The following is a 17,417-nucleotide window of genomic DNA, read 5'->3' as shown; positions in this document are numbered from 1 at the left end:
AGTTCTTAAAAATATACATACCTAAAAAAACCTTCAACTATATTAAGTCCTTCTGTTTTGGTTTTAAAACTTAAAACCATATCAACATTATTATTGGAATGTGTAAGTGGTGAAAGTTTAAAAACAACTTCTTACCATGCTTTGAAGAATTTTCAATGCTTCCTCTTTACCTCTGAGTTGTCTTTGAGATGCCTCAAGTTCAGTTTTTAAAATTTCTACCTCCTGAGGACAGAAAGAAAATTAGTCTTCCTATCTGCAAGATATGCAAACCTAAAATTATCAGTTTGGCTAGTCTACATTTACCCTTGGCTCAAAGCACTTACAAATGAGGCTGAAAATTCTTCTAGACTTAGTGAGTGAACCAGACATACTAAAATTGAAAGCCTCGGCCAGGTGAGGTGGCTCACACCTGTAATCCCTGCATTTTGGGAGTCCAAGGTGGGTGGATCACCTCAGGTCAGGAGTTCATGGCCAGCCTGGCTAACATGGTGAAACCCCATCTCTACTAAACATACAAAAAATTTGCCGGGCATGGTGGCGCACGCCTGTAATCCCAGCTACTCTCGAGGCTCAGACAGGAGAATCGCTTGAACCCAGGAGGCGGAGGTTGCAGTGAGCCAAGACTAAGTCACTGTACTCCAGTCTGAGTGACAGAGCGAGACTCTGTCTCAATTAAAAAAAAAAATAGCTGGGCATGGTGGCTCACACCTGTAAACCCAGCTACTCCAGAGGCTCAGGCATGAGAATTGCTTGAACCAGGGAGGTTTTTGAGACAGAGTCTCACTCGGTTGCCCAGGCTGGAGTGCAGTGGCATGATCTCGACTCACTGCAACCTCCACCTCCCAGGCTCAAGTGATTCTCCTGCCTCAGCCTCCCAAGTAGCTGGGATTGCAGGCATGCACCACTACTGCCTGGATAATTTTTGTATTTTTAGTAGAGACAGGGGTTTCACTATATTGGCCAGGCTGGTCTCGAACTCCTGACCTCAAATGATCCACTGGCCTTGGCCTCCCAAAGTAATGGGATTACAGTCGTGAGACACTGCCCCCAGCCCCAGTTGGCTTTCGTGTTGTTTACATACTGAGGTTGCAGTTCCTTATGTAGGGACTCAAGGTAAGGAGGCAGCTGCCGGCCCCAATCCAATGACTAGTGTCCTTATAAATTGAGGGAAATTTGGACCCAGATTCATAGGGAGAAGTCCATGTGACAGGCAGAGGCTGGATTTCTGCAGCTACCAGCCAAGGAACACCAACGACTGCAGCAAGCATCAGAAGCTAGGAAGAGGCAAAGGACTCTCCTCTAAAGCCTTCAGAGGGAGAACGGCCTGCTGAAACTTTGGTTTCAAACTTCAGCCTCCAGAACTGAGAGCAAATAGATTTCTGTTGTTTTAAGCCACCGGTCTGTGGTACTTTGTCTCGGCAGCCGAATACAGTAGCTTTCACAGGAAGAGTCCCAAACACACACTAAGGTGGGCTTCCTATTTCCCAAAGGACAGGCACCCCTCGCAGAAACTGCAATTCCCACCAAGGCAGTGGGCTCCTCAGGCCGCTGGAGACTCTGGGCTTCTGACTTTAATGAGGTGAAATTAAGTCAGATTGTTTGAAGCCACACATACGGGGAAAGCAGGTGGAAGGAAGTGATCTTACTTTCTCAAGGAGGAGATAAGAGAAGTGGGATGGAAAGGAGAACTGGTGGGCATGTTTACATAAGTAGCTTCTTTAAGAGATGAGGTGGATAAGAAACAGAGGAGGCCAGTTGAAAAGGATGAGCTCTCGAGTGTGGTTCAGCAAGAATATCTGGAAAGCCAAAATTTGCCTTCCCCACAGATTTAGTACCATTTAAACAAAGTATCTATCAATGGACTTTATTCACTTGAGAATTTTTTTTTTTTTTAATCAAAAGTCTCTTACTGGTCCTGCTTGCATGAGTAGCAGTGAGCAGGGGAAAAGGGAGAGGAACCAGCCAGCACAGGGAGGGGTCATCTCCACAACCTTCCATTTATACACAGAACTAAACAGACAAGCACAGAGTCATTATTGCGGTTACGAGTCAGCAGCAAGGGAAGTGGGAGGAACAGGTGGGGAGTGGGGGTGTTGTTAAAAAAAATACAGGCCTCCCCCAACAACTGGGGTGCCTGGGGGGAACTTGGTCTGCTTCAACCCAAGAGGAATCAGAAGCTCAAAAGCAGTTTGGGAAGGCCAGAACCATCAGGGATGCAGGGAGAAGGAAAATCCAGGCAGTGGGGGGTCTGTTTGGCAACTGGGGTGAAGGGACTGCCCTTCCCCTGCTGGGATGCCCCCAGCCCCTCCTATCTGGCAGGAAGGGGGCAGCCTGCAACCCCCGAGGACAGGTGTGGGGCTGCCAGATGCTCCAGGCAGGGGGCCAGAAAGGGCTCACAAAGGCTTGCCTTCCAGGCAGATGACCACACTGCCCCCAGCTTCTCTGCCAGGGTGCAGTGGTCCTTGACCTCCTCATAGTATTTTGCTTGTAATTCTTGCTTGATCCCTGTCAGCTTCTTGTTGATGGCGTCCTTGGAGCTGGTATTGATCATTTTGCTCTTAAGGGGCACAGGCTCAGGGGCCCAGAAGATAAACACCAGGTCCTCCTTCTTGCTCTCCTTGGTCCCATAGGTTGCGTCACAGAGGGCGTAGCGGCAATCCATCCTTATCTGGCAGCATCTTGACAAAGGTGGCATAAGGGTCGTCGACAGTCTGGCCCACATCGCCCACCAGGATCTCCTTGCCCTCCTCCAGGATGATGTTCTTCTTGTCCTCACTCAGGCCGAAGAGCACCGCCTTCTTATGCTTCTTCACCTCCTCTGGCGTTGAAGACTTACACACCTTCATGTCGTTGAACACCTTGATGACACTATCAGAGACAGCCACACCAGAGGCCATGTTTCCGGAAGCGAAAAGGAGAGGGCACAGAGAGCCGCAGAAGACGAGAGCACTGCAGCCACTGCTGGGACCCAACTAAACCGAGAATTTTTGTAGTACCTACCTCTAAAGTTTCATGAAGACATTGCCTTAATTCTTCATTTGACAATTCTGAATTCGAATCTATTTGCGGGGAGAAAAGAATCTATTAGGGGGAAAATTTTGAATTTTTTAACTAATTAAACATAGGACATTTGTTTACAAATTACCCAATACAGGCATCCCCTAAATTGCAAAGAGAAGAAAATTATAATAGACCACCAGGTGCGGTGGCTCACGCCTGAAATCCCAGCAATTTGGGAGGCCTAGGCGGGCAGATCACTTGATGTCATGAGTTCAAGGCCAGCTTGGTCAACATAGTGAAACCCCGTCTGTACTAAAAATACAAAAATTAGCTTGGCATGGTGGTGCCTGCCTGTAGTCCCAGCTACTTGAGAGGCTGAGACAGGAGAATCGCTTGAACCCAGGAGGCGGAGGTTGCAGTGAGCGGAGATTGTGACACTGTATTCCAGCCTGGGCAACACAGTGACTCTGTTTCAAAAAAAATTTTTTAACAGACCATACTATGGTAAAAATATGAGTGTAAAGCATTTCACAAATGAAAAGACACATACTGTACTTTGGAATACAAAAAATTTTTACATAGATCCTAAGGATCGCTTGAGGCCAGGAGTTAGAAACAAGCCTAGGCAACAAGACCTCCATCTCTACGAAATGTAAAATAAAAAATTAGCTAGACATGGTGATGTGCTGGTAGTCCCAGCTACGTGGGAAACTGAGGTGGGAGGATCACTTGAGTCCAGGAGTTCGAGGCTGCAGTGAGCTATGACTGTACCACTATCCTCCAGCTTGAGCAACAGAGCAAGACCATCTAAAAAAACAAACCGGGACTCTCAAATAAAGCAGATGTTAATGTGTTGGTTAATTACTACATTCAAATAAAAATATAGAAAAACATGAATATTGGTGAGTAAAATAAATAGATTTTGTTGTTTAGGCTTAAGCTTGAATGATGTAGTGGTATAAATATATAAGAAATAACTTTGGCTGGGCGCAGTGGCTCACGCCTATAATCCCAGCACTTTGGGAGGCCGAGGCGGGTGGATCACTTGAGGTAAGGAGTTCAAGACCAGCCTGGCCAATATGGTGAAACCCCATCTCTATTAAAAATATAAAAATTAGCTGGGCGTGGTGGTGCCTGCCTGTAGTCCCAGCTATTCAAGAGAGCAAGGCAGAAGAATTGCTTGAACCCGGGAGGCAGAGGTTGCAGTGAGCCGAGATCTCACCATTAGACTCCACCTGAGCGACAGGAGAAAAAAAAATTTTTATTTTTTTTCTCAAAAAAATAAAAATAATAACCTGAAGGCCGGGCACGGTGGCTCACACCTGTAATCCCAGCACTTTGGGAGGCTGAGGCAGGCAGATCACCTGAGGTCAGGACTTCAAGACTAGCCTGTCTATGTGGTGAAACCCTGTCTCCACTAAAAATACAAAGTTAGTCAGGCATGGTGGTGCACACCTGTAGTCCCAGCTATTTGGGAGGCTGAAGCAGGAGAATCCTGCTTGAACCCGGGAGAGGGGGGTTACAGTGTGCCGTGATTGCGCCACTGTACTCCAACCTAGGCAACAGAGCAAGATTCTGTCTCAAAAACAAAACAAAAGGCCGGGTGCGGTGGCTCACACCTGTAATCCTAGCACTTTGGGAGGCTGAGAAGGGTGGATCATCTGAGGTCAGGAGTTCAAGACCAGCCTGGCCTACATGGTGAAACCCCATCTCTACTAACAAATACAAAAATTAGCTGGGAATGGTGGCAGGCGCTTCTAATCCCAGCTACTCAGGAAGCTGAGGCATGAGAATCGCTTGAACCCGGGAGTCAGAGGTTGCAGTGCACTGAGATCGCACCATTGCACTCCAGCCTGGGCAACAAGAGCAAAACTCCGCCTCAAAAAAAAAAAGAAACCTAGATTTTATTTCTTTCCAAAAAGAATGACTAGAAGAGTCCTGTAACTTCAATTATTTCCTCCTTAATGTGATCAATTGAGAAGTTAAACTGAGCTTCCTAAGAGCTTCATTTTCCTTTCTGCCTCAATGGCAGTAAAAAAAAAAAAAAAAAAAAAAAAAAAAATTAAAGTGGTAAATTATAAGCAAGAGAGTATAGGAAGTAAAAAAAATTTTTTTGAGAAGAATGTTTACTTTGAAAAAATATTTCTCAAAACAACTTTCTTTGCTATTGTGAAATTTCATTAACATGACAGTATCTAAGGCAAAACCTAAATCATGTTTGTACTGTGATGGATGATACAGGCTTCCAAGGAGGGACAGAATGACGCTGGGTTGGCAGTGACAAGTTCTGTTCTATTAATACTTGTGGTAGGCAGAATATTATGTCCACATGCCAATTCCCAGAAGCTGTGAACACATGGCAAAAGGAATTTGCAGATGTGATGAGATTAAGGATTTTGAGACAGGAGAGTACTCCGGATTATCCAGGTGGGTCCAGTGTACTCATAAGAGTCCTTATAAATGAAAGCGGGAGACGAGAAGGTCAATGTCAGAGTGATATGATGTGAGAAAGACTCAGCCATTGTTGACTTTGAAGATGGGGAGGGGGCCATGAGCCAAGGAATGCAGTAGCCTCTGGAGCTAGAAAAGGCAAGGGAGTAGAGTCTCCCCACCGAATCTCCAGAAGGAACACACCCTGCCAACACCCTGGCTTTAGCCCAGTGAAATTTATTTGGGACTTTTTTTTCCACAGAGAGAGGGTCTTGCTTTATTGCTTAGGCTGCAGTGCTCCTGCATCAGCTTCTCAGGTAGCTGGGACTACAGGTGCACACTACTACACCTGGCTAATTTTTAAACATTTTTTCTGTGGCGTTGCGGTCTTTCCGTGTTGACCAGGCTGGTCTCGAGCTCCTGGCCTCAAGCAATTCTCCCACCTCAGCCTCCCAAAATGCTGGGATTATAGGCATCAGCTACCACACATAGCCTCTTTGGCACTTCTGACCTGCAGAACTGTAAAATAATAAATTTGTGTTGTTTTAAGCCATTAAATTTGTGGTATTTGGGAAATTATCTATTAGTGATAGGACCAACTTTGATACAAAGAAAAGTTCATAACCCAACAAAATGGGAACTCATACTATTACTATTTAAATCTTATTTATACCCCAGTGTTTCTTCATGTTTTTTGTTTGTTTGTTTGTTGGTTTGAGATGGAGTCTTGCTCTGTCGCCCAGGCTAGAGTGCAGTGGTGTGATCTTGGCTCAATGCAACCCCCGCCTCCCAGGTTCAAGTGATTCTCCTGCCTCAGCCTCCCAAGTAGCTGGGATTACAGGCTCCTGCCACCACGCTCAGCTAATTTTTTTTGTATTTTTAGTAGAGACGGGGTTTCACCATCTTGGCCAGGCTGGTCTCAAACTCCTGACCTCGTGATCCACCCACCCCGGCCTCCCAAAGTGTTGGGATTGCAGGCGTGAGCTACCATACCTGGCCTCTGCATGTTTTTATAAAGGCATCTTAGCATCATGCTCAGTTTTCAACATTTTGCTTGCAAAACAGTATCCATTCTCTATACACAATAAGGAATTGGAAGAAAAATATAAAAATAACCCCATTCTAATTTCAAGAGGGATTTTGAAGGATGGGGATGAACCCTGAGCTACCACGTATTTTTGTAAATCTGAAACCATGTTTCTTAAATCACTCTTACGTTGTTCTAATTTGTGTTTGTTCAACTTTGTGGGGAAGTTTCAGAAGAGGAAGTTTTGCGACATTGATTACAAAAGATTTAGCCAGATAACAGCTGGTGCCATGGTACAGGCATGGGCTTATCCACAGATTCCTGATCATTTTGGAGTTGTAACATTATATCACAATATGTTAAATTTTATTATTTCCATAAGGTAAGGTATAATTTCTTTTTGGTTATGATAAGTTAAGACAAACGGTTTTGACAATTTTTGAGAGTTTCATGACATCCCTAAAATAACCAGAAGCATCTCTGTTCTTCCTGGAACACTCCTTTCCCAAAGATCCACTGCTTTACTCACCAATTCCAGTGCTCAGGCCAAGGTGGGAGGACTGCTTGAGGTCAGGAGTTTGAGACCAGTCTCGGTAATACAGTGAGACCTTGTCTCTAGAATTTTTTTTTTTTTTTTTGAGATGGAGTCTTGCTCTGTCACCAGGCTGGAGTGCAGTGCATGATCTCAGCTCACTGCAACCTCCGCCTCCCAGGTTCACACGATTCTCCTGCCTCAGCCTCCTGAGTAGCTGGGATTACAGGTGCATGCTACCATGCCTGGCTAATTTTTGTATTTTTAGCAGAGATGGGGTTTCACCATGTTGGTCAGGCTGGTCTCGAACTCCTGACCTCATGATTTGCCCACCTCAGCCTCCCAAAGTGCTGGGATTACAGGCATGAGCCACGGTGCCTGGCCGAAAAAATTTCTTTTAAATTAGCCGGGTATGGTGGAACATACCTGTAGTCTCAGCTATTCAGGAGGCTGAGGCAAGAGGATTGCTTAAGCCCAGGACTTTGAGGTTGCAGTGAGCTGTGATCACCCTGCTGCACTCCACCTTGGTGACACAGTGAGACCTTCTCTTTTTATTTATTTATTTATTTTTATTTTATTTTATTTTTTGGAGACGGAGTCTCACTCTGTCGCCCAGGCTGGAGTGCAGTGGCGCGATCTGGGCTCACTGCAAGCTCCACCTCCCAGGCCCACGCCATTCTCCTGCCTCAGCCTCCCGAGTAGCTGGGACCACAGGCGCCTGCCACCGCACCTGGCTAATTTTTTGTATTTTTAGTAGAGATGGGGTTTCACCGTGTTAGCCAGGATGGTCTCGATCTCCTGACCTCGTGATCCGCCCGCCTCGGCCTCCCAAAGTGCTGGGATTACAGGCATGAGCCACCGCGCCCGGCCGACCCTCTCTTTTTAAAAAAGAAAAAGGCCAGGCGTGGCGGCTCACGCCTGTAATCCCAGCATTTTGGGAGGCCAAGGTGGGCGTATCACTTGAGGTCAGGAGTTTGAAACCAACCTGGCCAATGTGGTAAAACCCCATTTCTACTAAAAATTAAAAAATTAGCTTGGTGTGGTGGCACGTGCTTGTAGTCCCAGCTACTTGGGAGGCCGAGGCACAAGAATTGCTTGAATCCGGGAGGCGGAGGTTGCGGTGAGCCAAAATTGTACCACTGCACTCCAGCCTGGGCGGCAAGAGTGAGACTCCACCTCAAAAATAATAAATAAATAATAAATATAAATAAAAATAAAGAAAAGAAAAGAAAAAAGAAAAAAAAGTCATCTCCTTACAGAAGCCTTCCTAACCCTGGCCTGAAATACTAGCGCCCCATTTCCCATAACCACTCACTATCCCTTCACTTACCACTGCCCAATGTTACACATCTGTTGATGTGCAGGGTTTTGTTTTTTTTTCTTTTCTTTTCTTTTCTTTTCTTTTAGAGACAAACTCTTTCTCTGTTGCCCAGGCTGGAGTGCAGTGGTACAATTTTGGCTCACCACAACCTCCGCCTCCTGAGTTCAAGCAATTCTTGTGCCTCGGCCTCCCGAGTAGCTGGGACTACAAGCACATGCCACCACACCCGGCTAATTCTTATATTTTTAGTAGAGATGGGATTTACCATGTTGACCAGGCTGGTCTCAAGCTCCTGACCTCAAGTGATCCACCCGCCTTGGCCTCCCAAAGTGCTGGGATTACAGGCGTGAGCCACTGCGCCTGGCCCACAGGTTTATTTTCTATCTCCTCTATTAGAATGTGAAATCCGGCCGGGCGCGGTGGCTCAAGCCTGTAATCCCAGCACTTTGGGAGGCCGAGACGGGCGGATCACGACGTCAGGAGTTCGAGACCATCCTGGCTAACACGGTGAAACCCCGTCTCTACTAAAAAATACAAAAAACTAGCCGGGCGAGGTGGTGGGCGCCTGTAGTCCCAGCTACTCGGGAGGCTGAGGCAGGAGAATGGCGTAAAAACCCAGGAGGCGGAGCTTGCAATGAGCTGAGATCCGGCCACTGCACTCCAGCCTGGGCGACACAGCAAGACTCCGTCTCAAAAAAAAAAAAAAAAAAAAAAAAAAAAAAAAAAAAAAGAATGTGAAATCCATGACATTAGGGCCTTTATCTATTTTGTTTACTGATATTATTCTCAGAAATTAGACCTGTGCCTGACACCTAATGATGCCCAATAAATACTTATTGACTACAAAAAAAAGTACATCACAAAAAAAAGCAAGGTTGGTAATCATTTACAGATATCATTAACAAATATATTAGATGTATAAAACTACTGTACTTCAAAGTTGTACAATATTTAGAAATATAAACATCAACTACTTTTGTACTACCACCAATACCAAGAGATGAATAAAGATAAATTTCTAAAGACTGGGTGTGGTGGCTCGCGCCTGTAATCCCAGCACTTTGGGAGGCCAAGGCGGGCAAATCGCTTGAGGTCAGGAGTTTGAGACCAGCCTGGCCAAGATGGTGAAACCTTGCCTCTACTAAAAACAAAAATTAGCCAGGTGTAGTGGTGCATGCCTGTAATCCCAGCTACTCCAGTGGCTGAGGCAGGAGAATTGTTTGAACCCAGGGGGCAGAGGTTGCAGTGAGCCGAGATCGTGTGCCACTGCACTCCAGCCTGGGTGACAGAGCAAGACTCCGTCTAGAAAAAAAAAAAGAAAAAAATCTAAAATCCAATATGGTTATTTATTTTAGATTTTGGAAGGGTTATACCTTTGATACTATTCACAGGAGAAAGAAAGGAGAGGAAATTCAGCATTCTTACCAGTGCTACTTTGTCGTCTGTAATTGGACATTCTGGACACTTGAGGGAATGTATCTTGCATGCTCTTATGCTTGGAATACTGAAAACTCGCTTCACTTCTTTCTTCTCCCTTTCTCGGAAATGGAGGAGGGCTAAAGCTCCTTCCATCTGATCTTTTTCTAGACCTATGTGAAACTTCTACTTCATAAATCCCACCAGGTTTCCTTCCGAGGCCATACCCTAAATCACCTTCTGTCATGTCATCCTCTTCTGTTTCCCAGAGCTGCACGTCCGACTCACTTGATGACCTCGCCACCTTGCTCATGAGCCAAATGCCGTCTTTATCATAAGAAAAAAACGGGTTGTCTGTAGTTAAGAAGAAGAGTAGTTAGGAAACCGTCAGTAGATCCAGCAATCCCACTTCTGGGTATTTACCCAAAACTGATTTGAAATCAGTATGTCAAAGAGACGTCCGCATTCCCATGTTCACTGTAGTACTGTTTACAATAGCCAAAATATGGAACCAACCTAAGTGTCCATCAAAGAGGAATAGGTGAAGAAAATAGGTGTGGGGTGTGTGTGTGTGTGTGTGTGTGTGTGTGTGTGTGTGTATACAATGGAATACTAGTCAGCCTTGACAAAGAAGGAAATCCAGTCATTTGGGACACCATGGATGGAACTGGAAAACATTATGCAAGGTGTAACATGTCAGGCACAGAAAGACAAATACCACATGTTCTCCCTTATGTATAAAATAAAAAACAATCAGCCAGGAGCGGTGGCTTACGCCTGTAATCCCAGCACTTTGGGAGGCCAAGATGGGCGGATCCTGAGGGCAGAAGATCGAGACCATCATGGCTAACATGGTGAAACCACGCCTCTACTAAAATACAAAAAAATTAGCCGGGCATGGTGGCGGGTGCCTTTAGTCCCAGGTACTCAGGAGGCTGAGGCAGAAGAATGGCGTGAACCCAGGGGGCGGAGCTGGCAGTGAGCCAAGATTGCACCACTGCACTCCAGTCTGGGCGAGAGCGACACTTCATCTCAAAATAATAATAATAATAATAAAATAAAATAAAAAACAAACTCAAAGGAGAAGAAAAATGGTGGTTACCAGAGGCTGGGGGATGGGAGGAATGGGGAGATGATGGTCAAAGGGCACAAAGTCCTAGTTAGACAGAAAGAATAAGGTTTTTTCCTTTGCAATACATTGCACAGCACGGTGAATATAACAAAAATGTATTGTACATTTCAAAATTGCTCATAGAATAAATTTCAAATATTCTCACCACAAAAATGATTAAGTATTTGAGATGATGGATATGTTAATCAACTTGATTTAATTATTCCACATTGATTCATAATCATAACATCACTTTGTACCCCATAAATACAGACAGCTGTAATCTGTCAATTTACAATTAAAAAAACAAAAAACCTAACAAAATGAAAAAAACCCATCAGTAAAGTCATGTGTCACTTAATGATGGGAATACATTCTGAGAAATGTGTTGTTAGGCAATTTTGTCATTGTGTGAACATCATAGAGCATACATATACAAACCTAGATAGCACAGCCTACTATACCCCTGGGCTACATGGCTTAGCCTATAGTTCCTAGTCTACAAACATGTATAGCATGTTATAGCACTGAATAGGAAATGTGGTATAGCATGTTATAGCACTGAATAGGAAATGTTGTATAGCATGTTATAGCACTGTAGGAAATCGTTACACATGGGTCAATATTTGTGTATGTAAACATACCTAAACATAGAAAAGGAACAGTAAAAATACAATAGTATCTTATGGGACTACCACTCTCTATGTGGTCTGTCACTGACTGAAACATAATTTGGTGCATAACTGTATAATAAAGCTGAATTTTTCAGGGAAAAAAGTTTCTTCCTGTAATATATAGGCATGAATATCCCAGGAATGCACTCGTACATAAATGCCCTTGCAATCCAATTGTAAGTATTTAATATTTCAGAACTCTTTTATTTTTTAGATGCAGCTTCGCTCTTGTTGCCCAGGCTGGAGTGCAGCGGCGCAATCTTGACTCACCACAACCTCCGCCTCCCGGGTTCAAGCGATTATCCTGCCTCGACCTCCCAAGTATCTCGAATTACAGCCATGCGCCACCATGCCCGGCTAATTTTCTGGGTTTTTTTTAGTAGAGATGGGGTTTCTTCATGTTGGTCAGGCTAGTCTTGAACTCCTGACCTCAGGTGATCCACCTGCCTCGGCCTCCCAAAGTGCTGGGATTACAGGCGCTCCACCGCGCCCAGCCAGGTTTTGTTTTTTCATTTGTTTGTTTGAGAGACGGGGTCTAGCCATGTTGCCCAGGCTGATCTCCAACTCGTGGGCTCAAGTGATTCTCCCAACTCGGCCTCCGGAGTAGCTGGGATGACAGGAGTGAGGCACCACGTGGGGGTGGGGAGCAGATATACTTCATACTCAATAAATACTTGTTTAGTAACCGAATAAAGGAAGAGAGGAATAAAGAAACAAACTGAAATACAATCATCCCAAGGAATCCAAGGGGAACTGGTTCCAGGACCCCTGTGTATTTCCTTGGATCTTCAAATTCTTAGCCAGGCATGGTGGCTCACACTTGTAATATCAAGGCTGTGGGAGGCTGAGACTAGAGGATTGCTTGAGCTGAGGACTTTGAGACCAGCCTGGGCAACACAGTGAGAACCTGTCTCTACAAAAAAAAAAATTTTTTTTTTTTTTTTTTTTTTTTTTTTTTTGAGACAGAGTCTTGCTCTGTCACCCAGGCTGGAGTGCTGTGGTACAATCTCGGCTCACTGCAACCTCCACCTCCTGGATTCAAGCAATTCTCCTGGCTCAACCTCCTGAGTAGCTGGGATTACAGGCGCGTGCCACCACACCCAGTTAATTTTTGTATTTTTAGTAGAGACGGGGTTTCACCATGTTAGTCAGGCTGGTCTCAAACTCCTGACATCATGATACACCTGCCTCGGCCTCCCAAAGTGCTGGGATTACAGGCGTGAGCCACGGCATCCGGCCCAAAATTTTTTTTAAAAATTAGCTGGTGGCACATGCCTACTCAGGAGGCTGAGGTGGGAGAATTGCTTGGGTCTGGGAGGTGAAGGCTGCAGTGAGCCATAACTGTGCCTCTACACTCCAGCTTGAGCTACAGAGCAACACTGTACCGCAAAAAACTTTTTGTTAATTTGTTAATAAAAATGTATCATATTTACATATTATCTAGGCACATCCTCCTGGGTACTTTATATATATTTTCAATTGTCTCTAAATTACTTATAATATCTAATACAATGCCTATACATCACTTCATTCCCGTGGATTTAACCTCGTATTCTGAGTGCTGCAAATTCATCTTTGTTTTTGGAGCACTGTGGATTTTTTTTTTCCAAATATTTTCAATCCTGGTTGCTTGAATCAACCAATGTGGAACCCACGGCGCTCCTATCCTACCTCGGGCCACCCAGACCAGGTTTGGTTAGACTGTACTTGCTTTTAGGGCAGAAAAACAAAACTGGCACGCTAGCAGGACTCCACAGCAGACACAGAGGACTTATGCCTGCTTTCTTCCCTGCAGAAAACTTCTCCTGGCAAAAATGCCTACAGATCAACTAGTATCACTCAACCCTCCCCACATGGAGACCACCCCAGTCACCCACCTGGTGACAGTGAAGCAGCTGGGAGAAGCAGAAATGCTCAACCTTGTGCCTCCAGTACAGAGTGCAGTTATGAGGGACTTTCACCACCAGGCATTTCAAAACAGCTGCTTTGCTATAGCTATTTAGAAATATTTCATCCTTCTCTCAAGGCTCATTAAAAAAAAGTGGGGTGTGGGGGTATAAATACATCTAACATTTTTCTCTAAACATCCTGCTGTTTAAGTAGCTGCTTGCCAAAACTTCCAAAGACATTTAATCTCAGTCTTGCATTTGTTGTGGAGATCTCTATTCTTCCACTATTAAAACCTTATATAGATACCAAACAAATCTGACCATGTATTAAGGAATTTCAGTCATTTTTAGGGTCAAAATGCCATACATTTTCTTTTTTTTTTTTTTTTTTTTTTTTTTTTTGAGACAGAGTCTCGCTCTGTCACCCAGGCTGGAGTGCAGTGGCCGGATCTCAGCTCACTGCAAGCTCCGCCCCCCGGGTTTACGCCATTCTCCTGCCTCAGCCTCCTGAGTAGCTGGGACTACAGGCGCCCGCCACCTCGCCCAGCTAGTTTTTTGTATTTTTAGTAGAGACGGGGTTTCACCGTGTTAGCCAGGATGTTCTCGATCTCCTGACCTCGTGATCCGCCCGACTCGGCCTCCCAAAGTGCTGGGATTACAGGCTTGAGCCACCGCGCCCGGCCCATACATTTTCAATGTTAAAAACAAAGACCCTTAAAATATTTGAACAGATATGTCATAAAAGAAGATATATGGATGGAAAGATGCTCAGCATCATTAGTCATCAGGCAATTATAACTTAAACCACAGTGAGATCCTACCTCACAGCACTGACAATTCCAAGTGCTGCTGAGGATGTGGAGTAACTGAAACTCTCACACATTGGTGATGTGAGTAAAACATGGTACAACCACTGTGGAAAACAATTTGACAGCTTCTTATAAACATGTGACCTGGCAACTGCATTCTTCAGGATTTACTCAAGAGAAATAGAACTCTATATCCATACTAAGACAAGTGCAGGAATATTCATACATCACTCAATTTGTCAAAAACTGGAAATAACTCAAGTGTCCATCCGCAGTAAAACAAAGAAACTGTGGTCTGTCCATACAACAGAATATAATTGTCAGTAAAGAACAATGGGCCAGGCGCGGTGGCTCAAGCCTGTAATCCCAGCACTTTGGGAGGCCGAGACGGGCGGATCATGAGGTCAGGAGTTCGAGACCAGCCTGGCCAACATAGTGAAACCCCGTCTCTACTAAAAATACAAAAATTAGCCGGGCACGGTGGTGCGTACCTGTAGTCCCAGCTACTCGGGAGGCTGAGGCAGGAGAATCGCTTGAACCAAGAAGGCAGAGGTTGCAGTGAGCCAAGATCACACCACTGCACTCCAGCCTGGGCGACAGAGCAAGACTCCATCTAAAAACAAAATTCACTATCCTCTCAGCCCCCAATCCAGGTCTCCCTCTGAGTCCTCTATTTCTGCAAATGCCTCAACCATGCTCCAAAACACTCAGGAGCAAAACTTTGGAATTGTTTTTCCTCTTTGTGCTTCACATGCCTTCAGTTGCTAGGTCTTCCACACCCACAAAAACCTCCCCAAACCATGTCATTCTTCGCACATTAATTTCACTGCCCTGGTGGAACTTGTCTTTAATTCCCCAAGGCTAGCCTGATAATTCCCTAATTGGTCTACTTCAAGCCAACCTACATACTGCTGCCAAGTCAATAATATCCAAGCACAAACCGAATGACGTCTCTCTCTTGCTGTAAAACGTTCCATGGCTCCCATGGCACGTATAATTAGAGTCAATGTCACCCTGTTTCCCTTTTTTAAAAAAATTTAGGCTGGGCACAGTGGCTCACGCCTGTCATTCGAGCACTTTGGGAGGCTGAGGAGGGCAGATCACCTGAGGTCAGGAGTTCGTGACCAGCCTGGCCAACATGGTAAAACCTCATCTCTACTAAAAATACAAAAATTAGCCAGGTATGGCGGCGGGTGCCTTTAATCCCAGCTACTTGGAAGGCTGAGGCAGGAGAATCGCTTGAACCTGGGAGGTTGAGGTTCAACGGTGACATTGGTGCTGAGATAGCACCATTGTCTGTCGCCCACACTGGAGTTCAATGGTGCAATCTCGGCTCGCTGCAACCTCCACCTCCCGGGTTCAAGCGATTCTCCCACCTCAGCCTCCTCAGTAGCTGAGATAACAGGCGCCCACCACCACGCCCGGCTAAATTTTGTATTTTTGTAGACACAGGTTTTCACCATGTTGGCCAGGCTGATTTTCAACTCCAGACCTCAGGAGATCTGCTGACTGGTCTCCCAAAGTGCTGGGATTACAGGCGTGAGCCACTGTGTCCAGTTGAAACTCCGTTTCAAAAACATAAAAATGAAAATAATGTATCCAACTGAAGTGTCACCCTGCGTTCTACAACAAAGCTCCAGTTTCATCTGGCAGTACTCCCTGGATGTACCCTGTGCCTCCACATAAGAGGAACTGCACTTGCTCCCAGGGCTCCTCCCTCAGCTCAGCTTGGTCACCTGCAAGCCTCTGTTGGTGCCATTCTTCACCCCAGAAATGCTGCCTCCTCTCAGACCCACCTCAGTTCAGGACAGCACTCCCTCCAGTAGCCTTCCTGACTCCTTTGGACCAGATGTGATTTCTTCCACATCTGAGTCGTCCCAGTTCTGGGAGGTTTTACTGAATCTTTTTAATAGTGCTTACTTCCTACCTGACCTAGACTGACTGTATATTCTCTTGTGCAGAGACTTTTTGTGTCTCGTTTGCTTATGCACAACAGGTGTTCCAAAGATATCTGATAGAATCGAAAGAGAAAACCGATTCCTGCCCAGAAACCTTTGGACAGAAGAATCTACACTCAGTAGCCTGACAACTCTGCCTTAGCAAACAAGTTGGTCAAACATGCCTAACTCCCTGACAAAGAGGAACTAACTTGAGCCCTCCCTGGTGAACAATGGCCTGCTGCACTTTGCTTTAGGATTTTGTTTCTTAACTTTTCATTTCAGAATAATTTTAGATGTACAGTAAGTTGCAAAGATAGTACTAAGAATTCCTGTACACCTTTTATCCAAATTCCTCTAATGTTAACATTTGTGTACAATTTGTCAAAATTAAGAAATTAACATGGGTACATGCTATTAACTAAACCACAGCCTTTATTATTTTTTCCACTAATGTTCTTTTTCTAAGTTGCAGGATCCAAATCAGGATACTGACGTTACAGTTTTATAAGGCTCAAAATTAACAGAAAAAAAAAAATAAATAAAGGAGGTCGGGAGGGAGAGAGAGAGAAATAGGGTCTCTGAAATCTATTTCTTATTTTTTTCTTATCAGACGAGGCCACTAAATTGGCATTCGGGGAAAAGGAGCCAGTTGGGGCAGTTTGTCCACAACCTGCAGCGTTTCCACGAATATGCGCATCCCGCCCCCGCCCTGGATCCTCCCCACTCCCGGTTCCCACCTGCCAGGTCTGACCCCGGGTACCCTCTCAAAGTCCGTGGCGAGGACCGGAGCCCGACTCCGGCTCAGCGAGCAGCGCCCTCCTACCGCCCCGGCGCCCCCGTCTTCTAGCTCACCTGGCAAGGAGCCTCCTCTCTGTGCGCGCGCGCCGCTGCCGCCGCGCGCCCTCCGGGCCACGTGACCGCGTGGGCGCAGTCCCAGACAGGAAACGCCAGTGAGGTCGCCCCGGGCCATCGAGGCAGCTCGCGCTACTTTTTCTTGACCTCACTCGGTTCCTGTGTGCAACCTGATGTTAGCTCTGTCCACCCTCAGCTCCAAAGTCAACTATGGGTAACCAATATACAAACGACGACATGAGATTTAGAAAAACAAGACGGGGCGTGTGTCAATACATGTAAAATTTGATGGTTCAAACATTGAGGCTCATACTGGCGCCGTGGTTCACACCTGTAATCCCAGCTTTTGGGAGGCCAAGGCAGGAGGATCGCTTGAGGCCAGGAATTCGAGACCAGCATGGCCAACATGATGACAC

At 45.5% G+C, this 17,417-nt stretch overlaps 1 protein-coding gene and 1 pseudogene across 5 annotated transcripts in view; both read right to left on the bottom strand.

Annotated features, from left to right (window-relative positions):
- The window catches only part of CCDC125 (coiled-coil domain containing 125), a 48,850-nt gene extending 31,793 nt beyond the window's left edge, over positions 1-17,057 (bottom strand). For 2 of the 5 annotated variants that reach the window (XM_050793566.1, XM_050793570.1), the window contains exons 1-4: positions 16,887-16,989; positions 9,736-10,080; positions 3,001-3,059; positions 136-222 (exon numbers count right to left, since the gene is read on the bottom strand). In XM_050793566.1, coding sequence (XP_050649523.1) covers positions 136-222; positions 3,001-3,059; positions 9,736-10,039 — 450 coding nt within the window. In that variant the 5' untranslated portion in view covers positions 10,040-10,080; positions 16,887-16,989. The other 3 variants (XM_050793567.1, XM_050793568.1, XM_050793569.1) reach the window with 3 other exon arrangements.
- On the bottom strand, positions 243-2,992 carry LOC126956556 (cofilin-1-like; annotated as a pseudogene).
- Positions 17,058-17,417: the final 360 nt, after the last annotated feature.

This window comes from Macaca thibetana, chromosome 6 (assembly GCF_024542745.1).
Source record: "Macaca thibetana thibetana isolate TM-01 chromosome 6, ASM2454274v1, whole genome shotgun sequence".
NCBI classification, from domain to species: domain Eukaryota; kingdom Metazoa; phylum Chordata; class Mammalia; order Primates; family Cercopithecidae; genus Macaca; species Macaca thibetana.
Note: the sequence above shows the minus strand (reverse complement) of the source record. Positions and strands in the feature narration are given on the sequence as shown.